The sequence below is a fragment of the Papilio machaon genome, chromosome 14, assembly GCF_912999745.1.
Source record: "Papilio machaon chromosome 14, ilPapMach1.1, whole genome shotgun sequence".
Taxonomy (NCBI): domain Eukaryota; kingdom Metazoa; phylum Arthropoda; class Insecta; order Lepidoptera; family Papilionidae; genus Papilio; species Papilio machaon.
In genome coordinates this window covers 5,984,823-6,006,476 of record NC_059999.1, presented here as the reverse complement: position 1 = coordinate 6,006,476, position 21,654 = coordinate 5,984,823, and the positions used below count along the sequence as shown (strand labels likewise).

The 21,654-nt window shown below is 36.8% G+C and overlaps 1 protein-coding gene across 3 annotated transcripts in view; it reads left to right on the top strand.

Annotated features, from left to right (window-relative positions):
• The window catches only part of LOC106713953 (amyloid-beta-like protein), an 88,193-nt gene extending 67,829 nt beyond the window's left edge, over window positions 1–20,364 (top strand). The window contains exons 2-17 of one of the 3 annotated variants that reach the window (XM_045680878.1): window positions 12,338–12,499; window positions 13,203–13,338; window positions 13,645–13,863; window positions 14,099–14,302; window positions 14,490–14,650; window positions 14,878–14,985; window positions 15,131–15,256; window positions 15,501–15,638; window positions 15,723–15,869; window positions 15,962–16,057; window positions 16,168–16,350; window positions 16,526–16,753; window positions 16,905–16,997; window positions 17,303–17,404; window positions 17,565–17,720; window positions 18,164–20,364. In XM_045680878.1, the coding sequence (XP_045536834.1) occupies window positions 12,338–12,499; window positions 13,203–13,338; window positions 13,645–13,863; window positions 14,099–14,302; window positions 14,490–14,650; window positions 14,878–14,985; window positions 15,131–15,256; window positions 15,501–15,638; window positions 15,723–15,869; window positions 15,962–16,057; window positions 16,168–16,350; window positions 16,526–16,753; window positions 16,905–16,997; window positions 17,303–17,404; window positions 17,565–17,720; window positions 18,164–18,274 (2,370 nt within the window). In that variant the 3' untranslated portion in view covers window positions 18,275–20,364. Of the gene's footprint in view, window positions 1–12,337; window positions 12,500–13,202; window positions 13,339–13,641; window positions 13,864–14,098; window positions 14,303–14,489; window positions 14,651–14,877; window positions 14,986–15,130; window positions 15,257–15,500; window positions 15,639–15,722; window positions 15,870–15,961; window positions 16,058–16,167; window positions 16,351–16,525; window positions 16,754–16,904; window positions 16,998–17,302; window positions 17,405–17,564; window positions 17,721–18,163 lie in introns of all 3 variants that reach the window. The other 2 variants (XM_045680879.1, XM_045680877.1) reach the window with 2 other exon arrangements.
• The last annotated feature ends 1,290 nt before the right edge of the window (window positions 20,365–21,654 follow it).

Genomic DNA, 21,654 nt, shown 5'->3' with positions numbered 1-21,654 from the left:
CAGTCGACTGCTGCGGATTTTAATTAACTCTGTTACCTTTGTTATGTTATCAAGGCCATTAGGTTAAATAAATATTGACTAGGTAAGTATAACTCTTTGAAGAATTACTTTCAAATTCATCATTTAAAGATACAACGTTTTTTTCAGAAAAGTCATCAATTTTTAACTGAGTAATCATAGAGGCTAAATATATATTTAGTACTTTAATTTAAGTCCAAAAAGTACATGCTTACAGGGCCGGCGTTAGGGTAGGGCGCAGTTAGCGACCGCCCAGGCCGCTGGATTCACAGTTCTGGGAAATACACAGTTTCACATTACCCTGTTAATGCCCCACGCCCTTCCGGCATGGTAAAACAGTGCGTGCTATAGAAATCTCGCCTTGGGCGCTGGTAGAGTTAAAAACGTTGCTGCTTGCTTGATCGGTTACTTTTCCGCATTTTAATTGTAATATTCCTAATCGAAATTTCTAACTTAATGATTATGAGTCTAATGTTTTCTCAAAACCCAACGAACTAAGCGCTTATCTAATCTAATTAAAACATTGTCATTCATAACGTGGGATAAGAGATATCGCGAGCGATCCGCGAAATCTAATTACTTTGTAGGAAGAGTCCGACCCCGACTCAGCTCTCAGCTCTGGGACGTGATTAAAATGACAAAGGGGCCCATTACACGGCACCGGGCGAGCCCCGGAGGTGCCCGGTACGGCAGACGCCGGGAAATTCCCGACGCATTCTCAACGTAAATAGCTTTAAAATTATAAATAAAATAATACTGGCAATACTTGGCTATGAGACGACTATGGCAATGTCATTTTGAAATACGCAAACATATTAAAATTAATCTATTGAGACTAACGTAGTGTTCGTAACTCACTCTTCTACCAATTTAGATTAATAAATGAATAGCCTTTTCTACACCAAAGCAAAACTTTTCCAAAGAAAAGCATTCTGGTATAAGTAATAAAGCAAGTCTCGGTGGTTCTTTAAACTATTTAACTATTCCACTGCAATATTTTTAGCCGACTTCAAAGTCGATGTTCTTAATTAGTAATTATATGTTTTTTTCTCTAAAGAGCTTAAAAAATTATAACTTTAGAAACTTTTCGTATATTTAAAACTATTCCATCGATCACAATAAGGGTTTTCATATCAAGTCGGACCTCCCCCTCCCCCTTCTACCCCCGGAAACTACCGATGGGGGTACTTAGAGGGTTTCCGAGTGCGTGACATATACAATATTGTCGGCGAATCAATAATACATTACACAGAGCACTTTGTACACGTACACTCAACGCCATGTAGCACGTGCCCGAAATGACGAGAATGTACGAAACATTCTCGTTAACATCCTCCGCTTTTGATCTGCAATGTACGTGACATTTGCAATGTGCGGTCCTTACATTCAACTTATCAAATAAAATCATTTAAGTTTTACGCGGAAATTTTCCCATCTTTCGCATGAAATTAGAGCAAAATTTTTTATCTAATTTTACTTCATTTTATGTATATTTTATACTTATACAAATATAATTTAAAAATTAATATAATTTTTTTGTTTAAATATTAAAGACTTTTAAATCCACAACTTTTGTTTGAGTAAAATATAAGGTATTTCACTACCTATGCCATTTAAATGTGACCCCGTCTTCTTTTACATAGAGAGTTATTGATTTATTCATTTCGAGGTTACACGTGACTTAATAATTGCTTCCGTTCTATTTAACGTACGAAACGTCACACGAGTAAGCCTGAATAAGTACTTAATTGTGAGAAGAAAATTCGGACTTTGATTTAAATAAGATTTTTAAAACCAGTTACGATTTTAGTAACTATCCATAATAATTTTTATTGATATATTCAATTACATCTATTTATTTTTTCCATATGTTATTGAAACAAAACATCTAATTATATCATTACTACGTACAGTACCTTTGAAGATGTCAAATAATAACGTCATACGCGCACGAATACGTGCGTAATATATAAAAATTCTCAACATTTTTTCGCTTTTTCGTATTCAAGGAGACAAATGGTCCCCGAGACATCCTCTTTTGCTTTTATCCATTTATCATGCCTATACAATCTATAGGTAGGTTATCTGAGCAAATCGGTCGTTTTTTCCCTCCAAAAGTTAGATAATTTTGTTTGGCACGTCAAGGAGCGGCGTCGGCGGGAAGTTAATGACACTTCTGGAACTATTAAAAAAGAAAAATGGCAAAGCGCCTCGTGTCAGAATTAATTTGTACTATTCGTAGAAAACGTAAAAAATTGCTCAGGTAAAGTTTGAAATTTGTTGAAGAGTCTGGAAATTCTATGGAACTTACTTAATACGACTCTTTCTAATTTATTATTTTATTCTTTAGAAAATTAAGTTTTCAATTAGATTTTTCGAAAAACTTATTATCTGTTTTGATAATAAAATGAATTTAAATTGTAAAATGTAGTTTATATATACCTATAAATAAACTGAAACTTAAAAAAAAAACTCATTGCGATGTTAAAAATGCACAGTAGTAAAATCGACTGTTTTCGACTTATAAGATCGTAAATCCAAGCTAAACCGTCGTAGCTATCACGGCAATATTTTTACATAATCGCTTACCGTTGAAACCATTAAATGTAATACACTAGCGCCTGTTATGAAATGCATCGCAATCATTTTTCAGTCTTTTAATTTGGCGGTGAGAGGTAGGCGCGTGAGGAGTGTCGCCTCAACGGGCTCGCGAGAGCTTCGAGAGCCGTCACATCTCGGCGACGCGCTGCGGTTACACTAGGGCTGGCATTAACGAGCTTTTTTAATTGAATTTTAAACGATTTAGAGGGAAAATGTTGCCTATAATTACTTACACCTTGTTGTTAGCCGTATTTTACAAAATGATCGACCGATGATTGTACCGTAATCTGCTGCCAAAAAATGTGTACAAAAACTAATCAGGAAATGATTTTAGTACTCCACGGTTATAAACACGAGTTTTGAATATATTAACGTAGAAACTAAAAAAAAAATGTTATTTTATAGACCGCATACGGTTAAATTGCATTAACCTAACACTAAGGGTTCAAAAACTTAAAAAGATTTAGTTACTATGAAAATTTTACTTGTTCTTTTTTTAATTCATAATAGAAATGATTAAGTTCTCTCGAAGCGTCTCATAGTAAAGTGGCCTTTAAGTTTTTTAATATGCGCATAAGTGAAATTTTAATATTAATGACGCAGTAAAATTATCTTTGAAATTGGCGACCCTGGCAACTTAACGATGCTTCGTTGTCAAACTGCCAAGCACCACTACTTACCAAGGAATCTACATACATTTGCATAAAAAGGAAAGTGTCGGGGAGTATGGGGGGACTTTGATTCGCTTTTTCCATCCCCCCTCCTTTCTACTTCATAGTTTTTAAGTGCTTACGAAGTCTGTCTTACGTAGATAAAGTATATTTCAGTACTATTGACGTGAGATATAGGATCTCTTACTCAAGATAAAGTCGTTTATCGACTTATTTCTATTTTACTGATTTTATTCGTGGTTACAATTTATAAAGGTAACCTATACAATTTTCTTTTATTATGGACTTTTGACGTATTTTATATGCCAGTATCACGTATAGTCAAATTAATATAATTATATATTTAGAAGAATTAAGATACTACCAAGAATTTGTAAAATGTCTTTAAATACTTCAATCCCACATGAAGATATGCATTAGCTAAGTTAAGCAAATGCTGCAAAACAACAGCTCTAATGAAATATTTATGAAAGCGTTGTTCGTACGAAAGATGCGGAAAGCTCAACGATAAAGCTGCGACGCTAGCGCCACGGCCGTGAATTGCAACTTAGCAAGTACGGACCGTTACACAATGACGAGCCGTTCTCATTTTAAAGGTTTTCTCTAGACAAACGGAATTTATAATTTTACTCTACACTACCTATCGCCCGCGATGATAAAAAAAACTTAATTTGTAGCCTATATGTTCTTCCAAACTATTTTCTAAATCTATGCCAAATTTCACTAAGATCCGTTAAGCCGTTCTTACAAACATACATCCATCCATCTAAACTTTCGACTTCATAATATTAGTATGATTTTTTCCCCCCTAAAAAAATACAATATTTTTTCTATTAGACACTTTTATCTAAACAATCTTTTAACTAAAAAATTTACACATTTTAGATATGGACATAGGAAGACTAAGGAAGGCAATAACTATTTCATATTTTTAGCTGGAATTAACATTTTATCTCAGTACGAGAATTAACGTAATAAAAATAACATGTTGCTTTTACCATGGTATCGACGATGTAAAATTTAAAAAGTTTCCTTCAGCTAAACGATGGTAAGTCGTTTCTAAATAAGTTTCAGCGAATAACAGCTCAAAGTTTGCCAATATCGGACACTCGGTGCTCGTCGCTTCGTCTACAGTCACATACAATATTAAAGGAGACTTTTATCTCGAGAATACAATAAGAAACTTTTTTCTTGTACATATAATGTTATTCAGCGTGTTTCTGTGTAATTTGAACTCATTCTGTTTTGGGAAATGGATTCTATGGATACATGGCTTAAATTCAATGGTAATTACCTAATTGTATTATTGACGATCTTGTTGATGATCTCCCAACAAAAATATGTATCCTAATAGAGAGACTTGCTTATTTATATAAGAATACAGAAATCGAAGAATAACATATAAAATACCGGTTTATGACAAACTACGCAGAATAATTTATGAAATTTTAGGCGACCGCTTTTTAACAATATGCAAATCTACAAACTAAGTACATAGTGTAGTAAGAAAAAGAGCTTATTTTACTACATAAATTATTTATACAAAACCATTTGCAAATTAAATGGATAAAATTTAACGTTCGTAAATTCTGTAAATTAATTTTATCGTTTGCTTGAAATCCAATGCACTCCTCGGCGCTCGGCGCTCGAGCTCTAGACGGGCCCAGTAATTGGTCCAGATGCCAGCTGCGCCGATATTGATGAAGGCTAATCCGATCATCAAATCGTTGCAGACGCTTCATAATTTAAAGGTTCATTTCACTCAATTTAATTCTATTTATTTTTCTTGTTCAATATTTATTATGAAATTATTTGTAGTATTTTTTTTAAACTTTGATTTTTCGTCTTTTAATCGACGTAATTAAATGAGGTATAAAAAGATTTACCAATAAATTTAATTTAGCTTTTCATCAACAAAAGTTTTATTTGCGTCCCTCCTCCGTCGATTAAAGGTTGTTGCAACGCATCTGTATTCTGCAATGCCTTGATAAGGCAACTTAACTGGATGTCTACGGGTAGAGGTCGCTTCGCTATTTCGGCCAATTCAGGTGGCCACTTTATAATATAAAAAAAGCTCTTGATAGTTATGAACCAAATATTGATAGTTACCGTAAGTAACGATTTAATATTTTGAATTCAGTTATAATATTAAGATTGTTAACTTTTCTAATTCCCTACTTTATCTATTCGTCCGTCTTTAAAAATCGGAATTTACTTTAAATTAAATAAATCTAAGTGTAAAGTTGGTTTAAGTTGCGCGGAGGAACTACAAGGTGAATATTTCCACGTCAAAGTGCGAGCAGCCTGCGGAAAAGTATACAGCCTTCGAGGCGCCCGAAACTTTGCAAGAATTTTCCCAGTGCAATGCAATTAGTTTGTTCTTTAACATATTCTAGTTTCTTCACAAACTTCGATACTTGTTTGTAACACGTTAGAACTTATTTTACACGTAAAATGCATTAAATTTTTAAATTATACTCGTCTTTCGTCTAAGGCAAGCATTTAATAGTATGAAATATGAACATTTATCTGAAAAGTTGAGGATTCTTTTAGTCTTAGATGATGATAAAACATGTATTTCTAAATTATTATTTTTTTAATAAGTAAGACAAGTTTTAAGTGAATACAATTAAAATATAATTTAAAAACAAAGATAAGATATTAGTTCGAAGTGTGTAAGCGCCTTATCATACTAGCCCCAAAGCCGTTCGCAAACCGCTAGTATGATAAGGCCCTAAGATAAGACTCCTCTCGAAATATTTCAAATCATGAACTACATTACAAGATCAGTCAAAACCGAGTGGAACTCATAGTTCTGGGAACTATATTAGTCGAAGTCGTGCGGAACTCCGAGTTCCAACGGGAACTATATTACTGGCCTATTCCGTGCGGAACTCATTGGCAAGTACCAGAGTTTGCACTTAGCCTCCGCCCATATTGCTCAACTTACGCAAGTTGATAAGCGAGATGCACGGAATACCAAGTATATTCAACTTCAATTTAAAGTACATAACTTATAAATGTACTTGTCCGTTAAATTAGTATCATAACTTCATATCTTCATAACTTCTTACAGTGGTAGACGCCAGAAACAACTATGCACGCTGCACTGATGTGTACGAATTGGTAGGCTCGCCCGGTGAAATACCACGACCACACAGAAGACAGGCGTGAATTGGAAATAATTCCGTGTTTCGTCTGATGAGTGTGGTGCCGGTGGCCTAATTTTAGTCCTCTTGCCCTTCCCACCCTTTTCTTATAAGGAAGGGATGGAAAAGAGAGGTGGATTTGATGGAGGAGGAGATGCATAGGAAGGTTGAATATTCTCTTTTTGTGCGTCTTCTCCTTCGTCGATTGGGGGTAGGCAACCCATCTGCAATTGCGAATGTCTGTGGGCAGCGATCGCTTCGACATTTCGGCGAATTCTTTACTTTACTGAAACATATACTTTGATCGAATTTATTAGATTTAGCAAGCGACAACAAATACGTTTTACGGAGGACACGTATAATATTTTTTCACGTCTCGCTATTATCTTACGTGATATTAACAAGATACTTGTAACTATTATTTTGGCAACTAATTTCTTGCTTAATTTCATGAGACCAAAATAATCGAATTGAGCTATTTATATTATATCCGTTTGTATTTAATATTTCTATAACTTTATTATATGTTATATTTATTGAGGAAAACAACAAAGATAATTATCTATTAAGAACATTTGGATATATATTTGTCAAATAGTTTTCCTCTAAAATTATATACGGTTAATATTGTATAATATTGTCTGAATAAAATCAAATATTTGCCCAAAAAAAGAGAAAACAACTTCATAATATAAATGTGCTTTTCTAAAATATTTACAAAGTTAATAGATACTATTTTAAAACTTTACAAATTATATACATGGAGGCCATAACAAATACAATTTGGTTTTTTTACTTATTTTATAAAAATTGTGAAAGTAAAAAGACGTTTTAAAATAATTGTAACCAATATTATGTGAGAAAAAGTGTTTTATCAGAAATATTTTAGAATCTACGAGATTTTAGTGTAAAAACGTTGTATTTGGTTTAAGTTTTTGATTGGAATTCAATATATGTACGATACGATTTTGTATTGTAGGTTGCATTAGAAATGGCAGAATTCCCAACAAACTAACAAGTCACTAAATTACAAATACCCTTTAAAAAGACGAACTTGTAGTGTAGTATGAAGTTAGTTTCTCCTCAGTCGTCTAACGAGGCAACTTGCACAATTTGCTATGCTAAGCTCTTAAGTACTAGGAGCTTTCCTTTCTATCCTTTGTTTCATTAAGTTGAGAATAAGTTAACATAATATATGGTGAGATCTCCATACAATACAAAACCTTTTTGGTAACATATTTAATGGAAAATTCAAGTAATAGGAAATCTAAAAATTTAAAGTAGACAAAGAAATTAACATTTACTTCCAATGGTTTTCATAATAAAACAGAAAAAAAATAAAAACAAAAAAATTGTAAAAAGCGAATTAAAGCTATGATTTCCTGCATCAGAATTAAGGTAAATTAAATTAAAAACATGCTCCAGGAGAAATAACTAAGAAGGATAGTAATAAGTCAAGAGAAGGACATCTGTCGACGAACTCTAAGTCTGTGAGAAACATAAGCCAACTTTTAAATGAGAGCACTTTAAATTAATTAACCAAAAAGGATACAGTGAACTGAAATAGCGGAGCGAAAAGTCACCAATTAACTGCATACTGCGAAGAGTGGGGGGACAAAGTGCAAATGAAGGGGAGGGCTTCAAGGAAAATATCACTATTTTAATTGTTTTCTTGCTCCAATGCGTTTTAAGATTCTTGCACACATAATATCACAATTAATACGTAAAAACATGACAGCAAACGGTAGGCGTTAGGCCATTAGTAATTGACGTTCTCCATACATGGACCGCAGTTTGCAGTCGCCACTAAAAATCCTGCCCGCCACTATAAAATGACCGCCTGAAGATGTCCGTGTATATCAGAACATGATGAATCAAGATTAGTTTAGATTGCTCTGCATCAGTAATCAAATTAAATTTGACTTCAGCTAGATTAAAGACGGGCTTTCACTGAGCTAATATAGTCTTATTAAACCAAGACTAATAACTCAATGTTAAGGAAGCTTCTAAGATCCATCGCTCTTTGGGATCAAATTGAATTAGTTCCTAGTGTTTAAGACTTTAACTTAATTACTAAGTGCATTCGGGTCTTATGTGATGGAAGGATTGGATCTTAAACTACAAATTTCAGTCTTTATTCTGTCTGACGTTAATTAAAATGTTACTTGATAACCAAGTTGTTACTTAGTTTACTGACGGATGTTTTAGGGAAGTGGGAAGTTTTAAGAAACTTAACAATTACATCTTATATTGAACTTGCTTCTCAAGATTTAGAAGGAAAACAACTCTAAGGGAAAAGAATATAACCATGTAATACATATAGAATTAGATACATATAGAATTTCCAAAACAAATATAATAACGAAGTAGAAAAACAAATACGAACACATGTTGAGTCCGAAGTAAACATTTTAGTGAAACATACGCCTACGTCCGGGTAATGTTTATCCGATCCAACTTCAACTACAAATAAATATTTTATTATTCCGTAAAAGATTTAGATTACGTAAAAAATCAGTTAGTAAAACTTGAAATAAATTGATTCAATGGATTCTTTATATGGATGATAAAATTGGCCATCAGCCACCACTGAAACATACTTTTACCAAAAATATCAATAAGGATTCCCTCTCATCCCCTTTGAAGAAATAAAGATAACAGTATGTTTTTTTTTATATTAGGTCCTTACATATGAAATTGGCGTTTTGTATGGGAGGAACAAAAAGTCGAATATTTTTTAATATAATATATTTAATTAATCAAAGTATGAACCATTATTTTCTATGCACTTTTGCCATCTCATAGGTAGTTCATTGATCCCTTTACTAAAAAAACCAGTCGGACGGGAATCAATAAAATCTTTGAAGGCGATTTGGACTGCCCCATCGGAGTTGAATTTTTTCCCTTGCAAGAAGTTATCCAAATTTCGAAAAAAATGGTAATCTGTTGGAGCAAGGTCCGGGGAGTACGGAGGATGTCTTAGACTTTCCAATTGAAGCTCTTCTAATTTAGTAGCCGTCTGTTGCGCAGTGTGTGGTCTAGCGTTGTCGTGAAGCAGCAGTGGCGTGGAGCGATTGACCAGCCTAGGTTGTTTAGCCGCTAGCTTTTCCATCATGGTTTGCAATTGCTGACAATAGACATCAGCCGTAATAGTCTGGCCAGATTTGAGAAAACTGTAATGAACAATACCGGCACTAGTCCACCAAACGCTTACAAGTAACTTTTTTGGGGTTAATTTTCGCTTGGGGCAGGATTTGGCTGGCTGGCTAGGCTCCAACCATTGCGCTGAGCGCTTCCGATTATCGTAAAGAACCCATTTTTCATCACAGGTAATGATTCAATTTAAAATATCTTCATTATTGTGCCGGTTTAGTAATGTAACGCAACAGTCGACGCGCGTTTGCCGGTTTGCTTCAGTCAATTCGTGAGGTACCCACCTTTCAAGCTTTTTAATCTTCCCAATTTGCTTCAAGTGAATTAAAACAGTTTTGTCACTAACATCGCAGCCTGCAGCTAACTCGGACGTGGTTTGCGATGGATCCGCTTCCACAATAGCCTTCAACTCTTCATTATCAACTTGAGTCTCAGGCCGTCCACGGGGCTTGTTCTGCAGATCGAAATTTCCAGAACGAAAACGTTGGAACCAAAAATGAACTGTGTTTTCTTTTGCAACACGACCGCCATACACATCATTCACCCTTCGAGTCGTTTCCGCAGCACTAGTGCCACGGCGGAACTCGTACTCGTAAATAATGCGATATTTTAAGTTTTCCATTTTGTAAAATGAGTGACGCAAACAGAAAAAAACAGAAGAAAAAAAACAAATGAATGACGGTCATCGAACCACAAATACATGAGTCTATAGCTGTACAAATTTTAATTTGGAATTCCTTACCAAAGAGGAGAAATTCGTGATTAAAGTGGCAAGTACGAAAAACGCCAATTTCATATGTAAGGACCTAATATTAACGGTAAAATATCTCATACCTTAAACAAAGACAATTACAGAGTCATAGTAAAAAAATCGTGTAACCGATCTCTACAAGCATGTTCTATGTACGTTTTTATTCGCGTGGGGTAAACCGCCGTATTTGTCATTGTGCCCCCGTTTCCATGTGGCTATCGCGTTACCATTGATTACAAATAAAACAACGATCTGCTTTCAAATGGAAAACCCTATAAAAGCTTTAAGGGTCGATGAACTTTGCGATAAAAACATTTAGAAAAAGCTGTTTAAAATTGATAGATTTGCTTAGTTAATTTTATTAATCAAACAAAAGTTTAAAAAAAGTATTAAAAATATATAAAATATTATATTAAAGCAAAAGTATGGACTTAGGTCCATACTTCACAAAGGGCTTTACTCTCGTATTCGAACTTTGACTTTCAAATATATTAAGTTAGTCTACAACAAATATATCAAAGGTCATCAAACGATTAAACTAGTGTTAGACGTTGTCTATACATATATACCATAACTTAATTAAAAACTATATAAATAAGATTTGAAATTCAAAAATGACACACCGAACAAACTTATGCCTAATGGCCAGCTTACATTATTCTAGTACAGTAGGAAAGCGCTGCCCTGTCATAGACAGTATGGGCTCACTGGCGCCAGTTATTGTTTACATTATGTAATTTGCATGCCAGCGTTGATTTTGAGCACTATTATCCAACTGTATTGGTATTATGTAAACCAATTATTAAAATATAAGTTTCCTTAAACTACACGGGACCCTTTGTGAAATATTTTTAAAATTCTTTGTGATGATATTGCTTTAGAATTTAGAAGCTCAATATCAGAGTAACAGGTTAACGACCTGTACGTCTGGAACGGTTCACTAATCTATAGTGCCGACTAGACAACAATCCCCGATGTCTAGACAGATCTGACAACTAGTTATAGATTATTTTAGATACAGTACTTCCTTTCAAAGTACTTGATGGTTAGTTCCCATAAACGATCAGGTATTTTTTTTTTTATCTGAAATACAAAATTATTAACTTAATTTAAGTTATTTTGAAAATTATTTACTATATTTTGCAAGAATCACTTTTTTATAGTGTTGTAAACAAACATCTTAAGAAGATTTATGCTCCGCAAATCACTTGAATTACAAACTATTATACAATAAAATCGGACTAGACACAAAGAAAACCGCAAGTTTTATATGAAATAATTCCAGAAAGTTGAACCCACAACAGTAAAAATTCTTAGGCAAAATATTTAGAAGAAGCCGCGTAGCGTATTACAGCGATATCTTAATCGTGTCCCCGGCGCGGTCCATTCGCTTGTCAATCCGAACTCTTCAAAATAAACGAGCTCTTTATCACCGACATAAAAGGCATTTCTGGAAGAAAGAAATTTATTTACTGTCAAAGCCGAGGAGTGGACTTCCTTTTTTATCTTCTTATAGGACTTTTACATTTAAATGTTATTTCTAACGGTAAAGAACATAAAATAAAGAGTCTTTTAGCGCTAACAAAGTAAATTATTATAATTTATACGCTAATGTATTCGATCAAGTAGGAAGAAGCGTTATAAAAGAATTTTCATTGAAAATTTATTGGAATTAAAATGACATGAGCAATAACGGACGCAATATATGATTTTAAATAAGCAGCTATTAAAACCAGTTTTCATCTGAAAATGTATTTCACACTAAAAACTATAATTTTAATTTATATTACTAACTTTATCTTCATCGTGAATGAAGTTGAATGTGTGAATTGTGTAAAAAATTTAGCTGATTTGCGCATTTTGTACATGATATCAGAACAAATACGAAAGCCAATGTACTAATGACTGGCGATCCAGAGGAAGTGAATAAGCATGTCTAGTCATGAGAATGTTGCCTAGAACTACTAATTGACTAATTCCCTTTCTCGTACCAGGCAAGCAGCGGTGCGGAGCCGCAGGTGGCGGTGCTCTGCGATGCGGGCTCTAGCTACCACCCGCAGTACATGTCCGCCGCCGGCCGCTGGACACCCGACCTCACCACCAAACCTCATAACTGCCTCAAGGACAAGATGGAAATACTCGACTATTGCAAAAAGGTAAACTTTTAAAATTTCATGTTCAGAGTTATCCTGCCGTAGTAGTCCTTCTTTTCTTCTTCAAAAAAATTACTTATTAATCAGTAGAAGATGCATTTGTGTGTATTGGATAGAATAGTCATTATTTCTGAACCGTAATATGTCTTGTAAAAAGTTAAAGATTTAGCGTTTGTTTCTTTAATAAAATGATATAAATCTCATTCTATTAACTTTTTTGTTTATAATATTAATCTTTGTGCGTAATCTTAATGCTTATAATTCATCATGCGAAAAGTTCCATTAATTATTCTGTTTAGTAGGTCGTCGACTCATCGGCTTTATGTTGAGAGAATTCATTAGTCAAAGCTGGATCGACTCGGGGCGTTGTTTGGCTCGTGTCAAATAAACAATTAGCAATCATAACGAAATCAAACCGCAGCCTGACTTTCGTTACTTGATCCATTTATAATTAAATGATGAAAGGAGTTTAGAATTGTTGAACATAATTCTAGGCTTTTACATCTCTGTTTTTAAAGATAGAAAATGCGATAAGACAATTGCGACAGAAAGCCAATAACTTCAAAGGGAATTGGTCTACACAACTAGCACAACAAAGATACCGAAGATATAAGAAAATTTATCAGGACTGCAATAATTATTATGCACTAAAAATACTAGATTCCGCATAATTTTTCAAATATGTGTGTATTATATTTGTTTCCAGGTGTATCCCAGTCACGACATCACTAACATCGTGGAGGCATCGCACTACGTCAAAGTGAGCAACTGGTGCAAGCTCGGCTCCAGCAACGCCGCCAAATGCAAAGTCACCCGCTGGGTCAAGCCTTTCCGTTGTCTTGGTATGAATATAATAAAGAAATAGCTGATTAATAAAGTTATTTATCAGTAAAATAGTTAACCACACTATATCATCAAATACGATTAGAGAAAGTTTAGTAAACAGTAATTCCTCAACGCAACTTTTTCGTTTAATATATAAACCTTGTATGTAAAATTGTACATCTTGGTAAGAGACAACGGTCCCATGATCCCTTTAAAATTAAATCTGTAGGTACCGATGCGATATAGACGATTATACTGTTCTTTCAAATTTGATGTTTACTACCAATAACACAAGAACTACAAAGACTATTTGTCGGCAGAAGGTCCATTCCAATCAGACGCGCTGTTGGTGCCCGAGAGCTGCCTGTTCGACCACATCCACAACCAGAGCCGTTGCTGGCAGTTCGCACGTTGGAACGCGACTGCGGGCCGCGCATGCGCACAACGAGGCCTTCGACTCCGTACCTTTGCTATGCTTCTGCCCTGCGGCATCAGCCTCTTCTCCGGTGTCGAGTTCGTTTGCTGCCCCAAACATTTCAAAGGCAAGTTTACCCATTTAAGTTTGCGTAAAATAACTTGCGTTAGTGTCATCTCCATTCTACTGTCTTTTTGTTGTGGGCAACGCAACGGTGGTATTCAAATGAAGTATATACGTTAACAATTCAGTTTTAAACTACTTTTTCACTGAAATTGGTCACCCAATAGTTTTTCTATGTATCCAAATAACAAGTGATTTCTTTGAAGTGCCATCGCTAACATTTAATACAATAATTATAGAAAATGTCAAGATGCATAAGCCAATGGACGTCGGTGTACCGGTAAGCCCCGGTGGCGAAGAGATGCTGGCTGCCTCCGCCGCGATGGATGAGCGCGATGATGAACTGCTGGATGATGAAGACGCTGGACTCACCGATGATGATGATGATACACTCAACTTGAGCGATGATGACGATGATGATGATGCAGATGACGGTGAGTTCGGTGAGCAAACATTTTATTTTATATAAAGTAGCTATGTAAATATATGTAATGAAATCGTTTTTAAAAAATTAAATTACAAATAGAACAAATAAATTTCCATTTTTTACTTCCAATACTATCAAATATAACTAAAACGGTTTCGTGAGACTAAAGAACAGCACTGGTAGTCATTGAGTAACGTTCTTAGACATGGATGAAGACGAAGACACTGACTTGTCCCGCGACGACGACGCCGAAGACGATGACTACACGGACGGAGACGAGAACGCCTGGCCGCGGCCCGAGACCTCCTCGCCGCCTTCTACCACCAGCACGACTACCACTACCACGACAACATCCACCACTGCGGTGAGTTTGTTTCCAATTTCAACATAAAATCAAGAATTTTTTGATTTTTTGAGACATACTTATCTCAGCTCACATAACATTCTATTATTACTTTTTCAATAGGCAAATTGTGTTAAATCGTTACATTCTCGACTAGCGACATCGTGACATTAAATTGAGAGCCATTTTCTTAGTAATTGCTCCACGATTTCCAGTTAGTGTTTTAACAATTGTCCCGATTCTTATAGGCATCTACCGCTACCTCGGACCCTTACTTCTCACACTTCGACCCTCGCACAGAGCACCAGAGTTACAAGGATGCCCAGCAACGCCTTGAGGAAACTCACCGCGAGAAGGTACAAAACAAAATTCACAATTGATAATTGATCATACTATCGTTGTTTTCATCTTATGCATAATCCAATGAGAAAATAAACAATTGTCTTCAAAGTATTCTAGAAAGCATGATTAATAATTTACAATGAAACTTCGATGTCGCAGATCACAAAGGTGATGAAGGAGTGGTCGGAACTTGAGGAACGCTACCAGCAGATGATGAGCACCGACCCTGTCGCCGCGCAGACCTTCCGACAACGTATGACCGCCAAGTTCCAAGCCAACATTCAGGTAAACAATTTTAAAGTTATATAAATGTGCTAAATATTTGCTGGTCAAATCTTGACTGAAGATTATCGTAGAATGCTGAAAATGCTGCTATCATTTTTGAGGAGTGTTTATTACATACAGTAAAATCTTGCCATACTTAAATTGTGGAAGCGCGCATCCACAGAATTGTTTCTCGCAGCCGTAAATAGAGTTTTAATCTTAAAACACTGAACATCAAGTCTAATATTTACTATTGCTTTAACAGTCTCTGGAGGAAGAAGGCGTGGCGGAGCGTCGCCGCCTAGCCGCACTGCACCAACAACGCGTTCTGGCACATCTGGCTCAACGCCGCCGCACTGCGCTCGCCTGCTACACCCGCTCTCTCCGCGATACACCGCCCAATGTAAGTTGTCATGAAATACACTTTGGTGTAGTAGTCTATGTTATGTGGAGAAGCCTATTTCACAATTTGTAATTATTTGTTCAGGCCCATCGTGTCCAGAAATGCCTACAGCGGCTGGTGCGAGCACTTGCAGCTGAACGTAGCGGTGCACTAGCCGCCTGGCGCCGCGCTGCAGCTGCTGGAAGAGAAGCCGCCGCCGCCGAACGAGCCTCTGCCGCTGACCGTCTACAGGTCGAATCACTTCGTTAATCAAATGATTTATATTTAGGACCACATTATTTAGTATTTGCTTGGATACTAAATATAAAAATTTACGATGACAGGATGCCGACCGCGCCCTGCAACGTGCTCTGTCCTCGCTCCGCCGCCGCCCACACCTCTACGCTAGCATTGGAACCGCTATTGAGGACTACGTCCAGGTACGTTATGTCTAACTTTTTAAAAAGAAAGAGCAAGTTTCAAACGTGTGCCGTCATTGACAAATTCTGTCTCAATCACAAGCACTCCAACATCGTTCTTAACGTTTCAGTCGATGCAATCGAAAGACGATATGGCGGTGTCTCTGATGTCGATGACCCCTGAGGCGGAAGAGTTGCTACTGGATCGCATCGAGGCGGAGGTGCAACGCGAGCAGGCGGCACGGGATCAGCTCGGAGTTAAGCGCGACCAGCGCACCAGGCAGCGACAGGACATACAGAACGAACGGATCAAGGTGTGTACTACAAAGAAAAGCAGTTGTTCACAGTGCCCTGGTCCATGCAGGCACGCGAGATAAACTGTGATAGGACAGTCATAAAGTTTTGCAAGTTTCGCCAGCATTTGGCTATTTTAATGGTTTGAGTATGCGATCTGTTTTAAATCTTATCACATAACTCTATCCCTTTCAGACTTCAAATGGCGTGAAAGAGAGCGATGAGATCGACGACGAGGCCAACGAGGTGAACGAGACGGAGGAGACGACGGCCGCCCCCGCCCCCGCCCCCGCCGCCCGCAGCTCTCCCCCCTCCTCCCCCGCACCGCCCGCCACCTCCGCCTCCCCCGCCTCGCCCGCCTCCCCCGCCATAGCACGAGACGCCACCACGCGCATGGCCTACACGCAGGAAACTACTACCACTGTGAGTACATTATCGAGGATTGCTTAAAATGGGATACTTTTGTCGCATTAGCATCAAAAAGTTGCCAGAGCAACATTATAAAGTCACAGAAACCATTAACATGAGTATGTTTTGTGCAAATTTTGTAAAAAAAAAACTTTTTCATTATTAGGAATTTCTAACGAGCACGGTGACGGAGGCGACCGAGACCGAGACTGAGACCGGCGAGATCGGCGAGACCTCCAGCCGACGATCCACCAGCGAGGTGCGATATACAACTTCCTTAAGACATGTTGATGATATGACATAAAGTTGACATGACATGACATCTGTCGATACACACTTAGAAGCATATGTTTTTTATTTACCGTCGTACACCATCTACCAAAGCGGTGATCACGATTTCATTGAAAGACGTTTTATTTTCATTGTCAATCGACATATTAGCCGCTTCAGTCACAGATCTACTGGACCTTAGAAGACGTAACAACGGCGTGCTTATACATTGCAAAACAAAGGTTATGTAATGGAGTAATATGTTTGGTTGCTTATTGGTGTTTCTGTCGTCAGACGGAGGGCGAAGGGTTACGCGCTGCACTGGAGCAGGCGGAGGAGCGCGCGCCCCCGCCGCCCGCGCATGCTCTCAAACACGAACTGCAACACACGCAGCCCGTTAGTACCTTCATTTGTCATTTAACTACATTTTTTTTTCTTCAACCTTTTGTTTTGACAATCAATCTTCAACAATTCTTTACAGAACTAACTTATTTACTAATTACTCCATAAATATCCACTTAATCTTAATCGTGATAACAATTGTTTACTATTGCAGGGTTACACGGTACGCGGCTCTCCCGGCGGCAGCGGCTCGGGTGCTCTGTACCCCGCTCTGTGCGTTGGTGGCGCCGCGCTGGCCGCCGCTGCAGCTGTCGCGCTCGCTGTCGCCCGCCGCCGCGACCGCGCCCCCGCCGCACAGGGCTTCGTGCAGGTAACTACTCGTACATAGCATCTGTACTCTCTTAGTTGATGTGCAGAAAACTGTAAACGCACCAGTTGTTTATGAACACAGCCACATAATACACATGCATATTTGTAAGCCCCAATATAAAGAGAAATCATGTCTTCAGAAGCATCTATATGTTTATGGACTTATGCTATACCTATACTCTAAAGCTACTCAATGCTCGCTTGCCGGGCGAGGCGATAACAACTTCACTTGAAATTGTATAGAAAAGAAAAAGACTTCGTAGACTACTGAAAGTGTTATGTACTTACAGAGATTGACGATTATTAAGTAATCTGTTGATATCTAAATAGGGATCGTACTTCAAACTTATCAAAAGAAATGTGTTCGGTCTGTGCAAGCATTGGAAAACTTGTTAGCTCGCAATCATCATAATACCCAATAATAAAGTCTCCTTGCTTTCGCAGGTTGAGCAGACCGGCGCCGTGGCCCCGACCCCCGAGGAACGGCACGTGGCCAACATGCAGATCAACGGCTACGAGAACCCTACTTACAAATACTTCGAAGTCAAGGAGTAAACCCTCACCTGTCCCTCCCACACACTCCCCTCTCCCACCGGACTCACTTCTTTCACTCTTCTATATTCTTCTATCTTTTACTAAACCATCCATTTTCTTTAATTTATTTTTAAGCATTTGTTTTATCAATTAAACATGATCGCGCTATTTATTTAACATGTTTATTGCGAGTTTTTAGTGTAAAATGAGATATTTCGTGATGTGTGCTAGGAATCCCCCGTAGGCCCCTGTGTTTCGTGTCCCGCGTACTTTGTCCCCTAAAAATTAATTCTTTATGGAATGAATGTGTGTGTTAACTTCTTTCTATGACTTCTTCGCGTCCGGTGGCGGGGATTAGAGATGTAATTAACATTTTAAAAGCTTGTGTGATTAGTCGGCAAACATTTTGCGGTACTCGCAAACTCTCATATGATAGATAAGTTAGTTGATGACATTACTTTATATATTTTGTTACTTTATGTTTGCACCGTTATTTTTTATTTTAAGGTTAGATATAAGTTTTCATCTAGTGTCCCTAGATGTCGTAAGTCACCTTGTAGTTTTTTTAATTAAGTTTTCGAGGCCCCGGCCCAAGTGATAATGTCCAATGCGAGTCTTTCTCTTTCAAGCTTCTACGATATTAAACACTTAAGACTTTTCGATCTCAACTTCGTTAGTATTTTAGTTAAATGTTTCGTCTTTCTTGCACGACATGCGCGTGGCGTTGTCCCTTGGGCGAGTGGAACAAATCGTCCATTGTACGCTGTGTATATAGGCTCCGCGTACATAATTCAACCTAAAATTTCTTACTCTTTGAAACCCGCTTTTTTTCTAACTTAGGTAGATCATAACGTGAATTCTATGTAATAAAATGCGAAAATATATTTTAATAATTATTGTGTACTTAGCGAAGGTTCGGGCGGCAAAGCCGGTGCGGGTGAACCCTGAATACTGCAGTCGTTCTAGTCAATGTTATTATTTGATGCGCGATCATGATTATTATTTACGGGTTATATTTTTTTGTTCTTCCTTTTTTTAAACTTCTTGATCTTTGTTCGCCCGCGGGACAATACTCATAGTTCCCACTTAAAACCCCGTGTACTCAAACTGTGCTCCGTCACTGTTGCAAAATGCATTGGTCTGTGGCACATTGGAAGCATTGCCGAAGCTGCAATATCTAGTCACAGTTGTCACAGACTAAACGGCGACTGTATCGGACAGACGCGCACATTGTGAGCACACGCAAAGATGGTAAGCTTAGTGAGTGTATGTACGATTATGTATAAGTAGATGTACAAAAAGTAATACATTATATAGATGTTTTAGCGTCAGATACATAGATATAAAGCAAAATATTATTATATATCGCATTCGTCCGTTTAAAATAAGGGCTTGCGCTCGTGTCTAATCCCACGTACCACACTTAATGTTACGCCGTAGTTAAGATGTAATTCTGCCTCAGTATTATATACATTTAAGCTTATTTGTTACATAAGCTAATTTATATACACTTTATCTATTTGTTTACGGGCGTTGTGGCGCTGCTACGTAAAGGAAGTCATATCAGAGGCGTCACGGCGCTTTTTGTAACTCCTCTTTCGTTGCGCTGCAAATGACAAAAGATTTCACAAAATAAACACAGATGGCGTTGTAACAAATAGCAAAAAATGTATTCGCTTAAACTGCGACGTAACGAAAAAGGTGTAAGCGCCCGCCCGTGGCTTGTACGACATTTTACATAAGTCTATTCACTGTGTATAACGTAAGTTTCTGCATAAATAACCGCTGTGTATTTTTAATAATGAATCTAATTAACTACAAGCCAACCGTTTATTTTTTTAAACAAAACTTTTTGCTCAAATTCAATCTGAAGGCATTATTAATGTATCCAGATGCCGAAAATCGATGTCAAAATAACTTAAAAAAATATTTGTCCTTTGTCAACTTTATCGATGTTCGTAGCGGATACCTGGTTTATGTAATTCCCTTTTCAATGTTACTTATATATTAAGAATATAAAAGGTTTGAGATTTTTTTCTTTTTGTGATTTACTGTGCTGCATTTCATTGTGAGTTCGAAGTTCAAATTGAATCAATAAATAGAATCTTAAATATTCGTCTTGTTACTGGCGCTTCGCGTCTCATCACAATTCCTTTAAAAAACACATATCAAAAAATCAAAATATAGTTATGAGTACCTATAGTGGAACAATCTGATGTGGGCCACTAAAGAGAGGCACTGCGGAGAGGTTAGTTTTGTCAGAAAATATAAATAACCTACTTAGACATAGAGAATGCCATAATTGTTGGATATTGACAGGAGGGCGCTAGTGTGCTATCATAATTTAGTTTTACTTATGCCCACCGGGTCAGATAATTTTATCGGTCTATATGCTTAACTGTGAGTTTCGACTGAAGTGTCATTAACACAAGGTCAACGCTCAATAGTCATGGACAGAGCTGGGCATTAACTCGTTAATCCGTTAATCGTTAATTAACGAAGTTAACATTTTCCTTAACGGATTAACTTTTAAGTTAAATTCAAAAAGTGTTAACGCTCTTGTTAACTTCCGTTAAATTTTACTTCCGTTAATTTAGTCCGTTAATTGTAACAATAGACACTTATTGACGTGTTGTCATTTTATTTAAATTATGCATCAGGCTACATTCGTAAGTTCGGCTATGTTCGGGGACCGTCGGCGAGTCGAATGGTGACCGAGAACGAGAGAGAACGAGCGAGTGCGAGTGTATGTAGGTTATACAATACACCGAGCGGCCGGGAAAGACGTGATCAAAAGAGTACCGCAGAATCCTTGTTAGAAAATAGTGACGATTTAACCAAACTTACCTCTTTCAAATATTGCGAAGTTTAGGCGCTAGACACCTTCAAAGTTTATTAATTATTTCACATTTACACAAATATCTCGAAAAGTCTATATTACATTTTATTCACATTAAAACTAGTTTTCATTTATTTAACATCACTTTTTTTTAGAACATGATTTTGTTACAAAATCAACATAAGGTACGAAAGTACTTTATTCTAAATACAATAATTATACACTTTGTCTTATACGTGAAACGCAAAAATCTAGTAAAAAAGATAAACACTGCGTTGAATTGCAATCAAAATAATCAAGTGTGCAAAACTCTTCAACGTCGTAACTAAATTACAACTAAACTTTGTTGGCGACGAAAATGTTTATTTTAATATTGAAGTTTAAAGACAACAAAAAATATAAAAAAAATAGTTTATGGTTCATTTGAAAAAGCGTACAAATAGGATTTTTTTGTCATTGCGTAGATAAGAAACAAACAATGAAAAATAAATTTAAAAATTCGAAAGACGAAATGTGCACGCAATAAACGTTCCTCAAAAACAAAAGGGATTTAGGTGTTTAT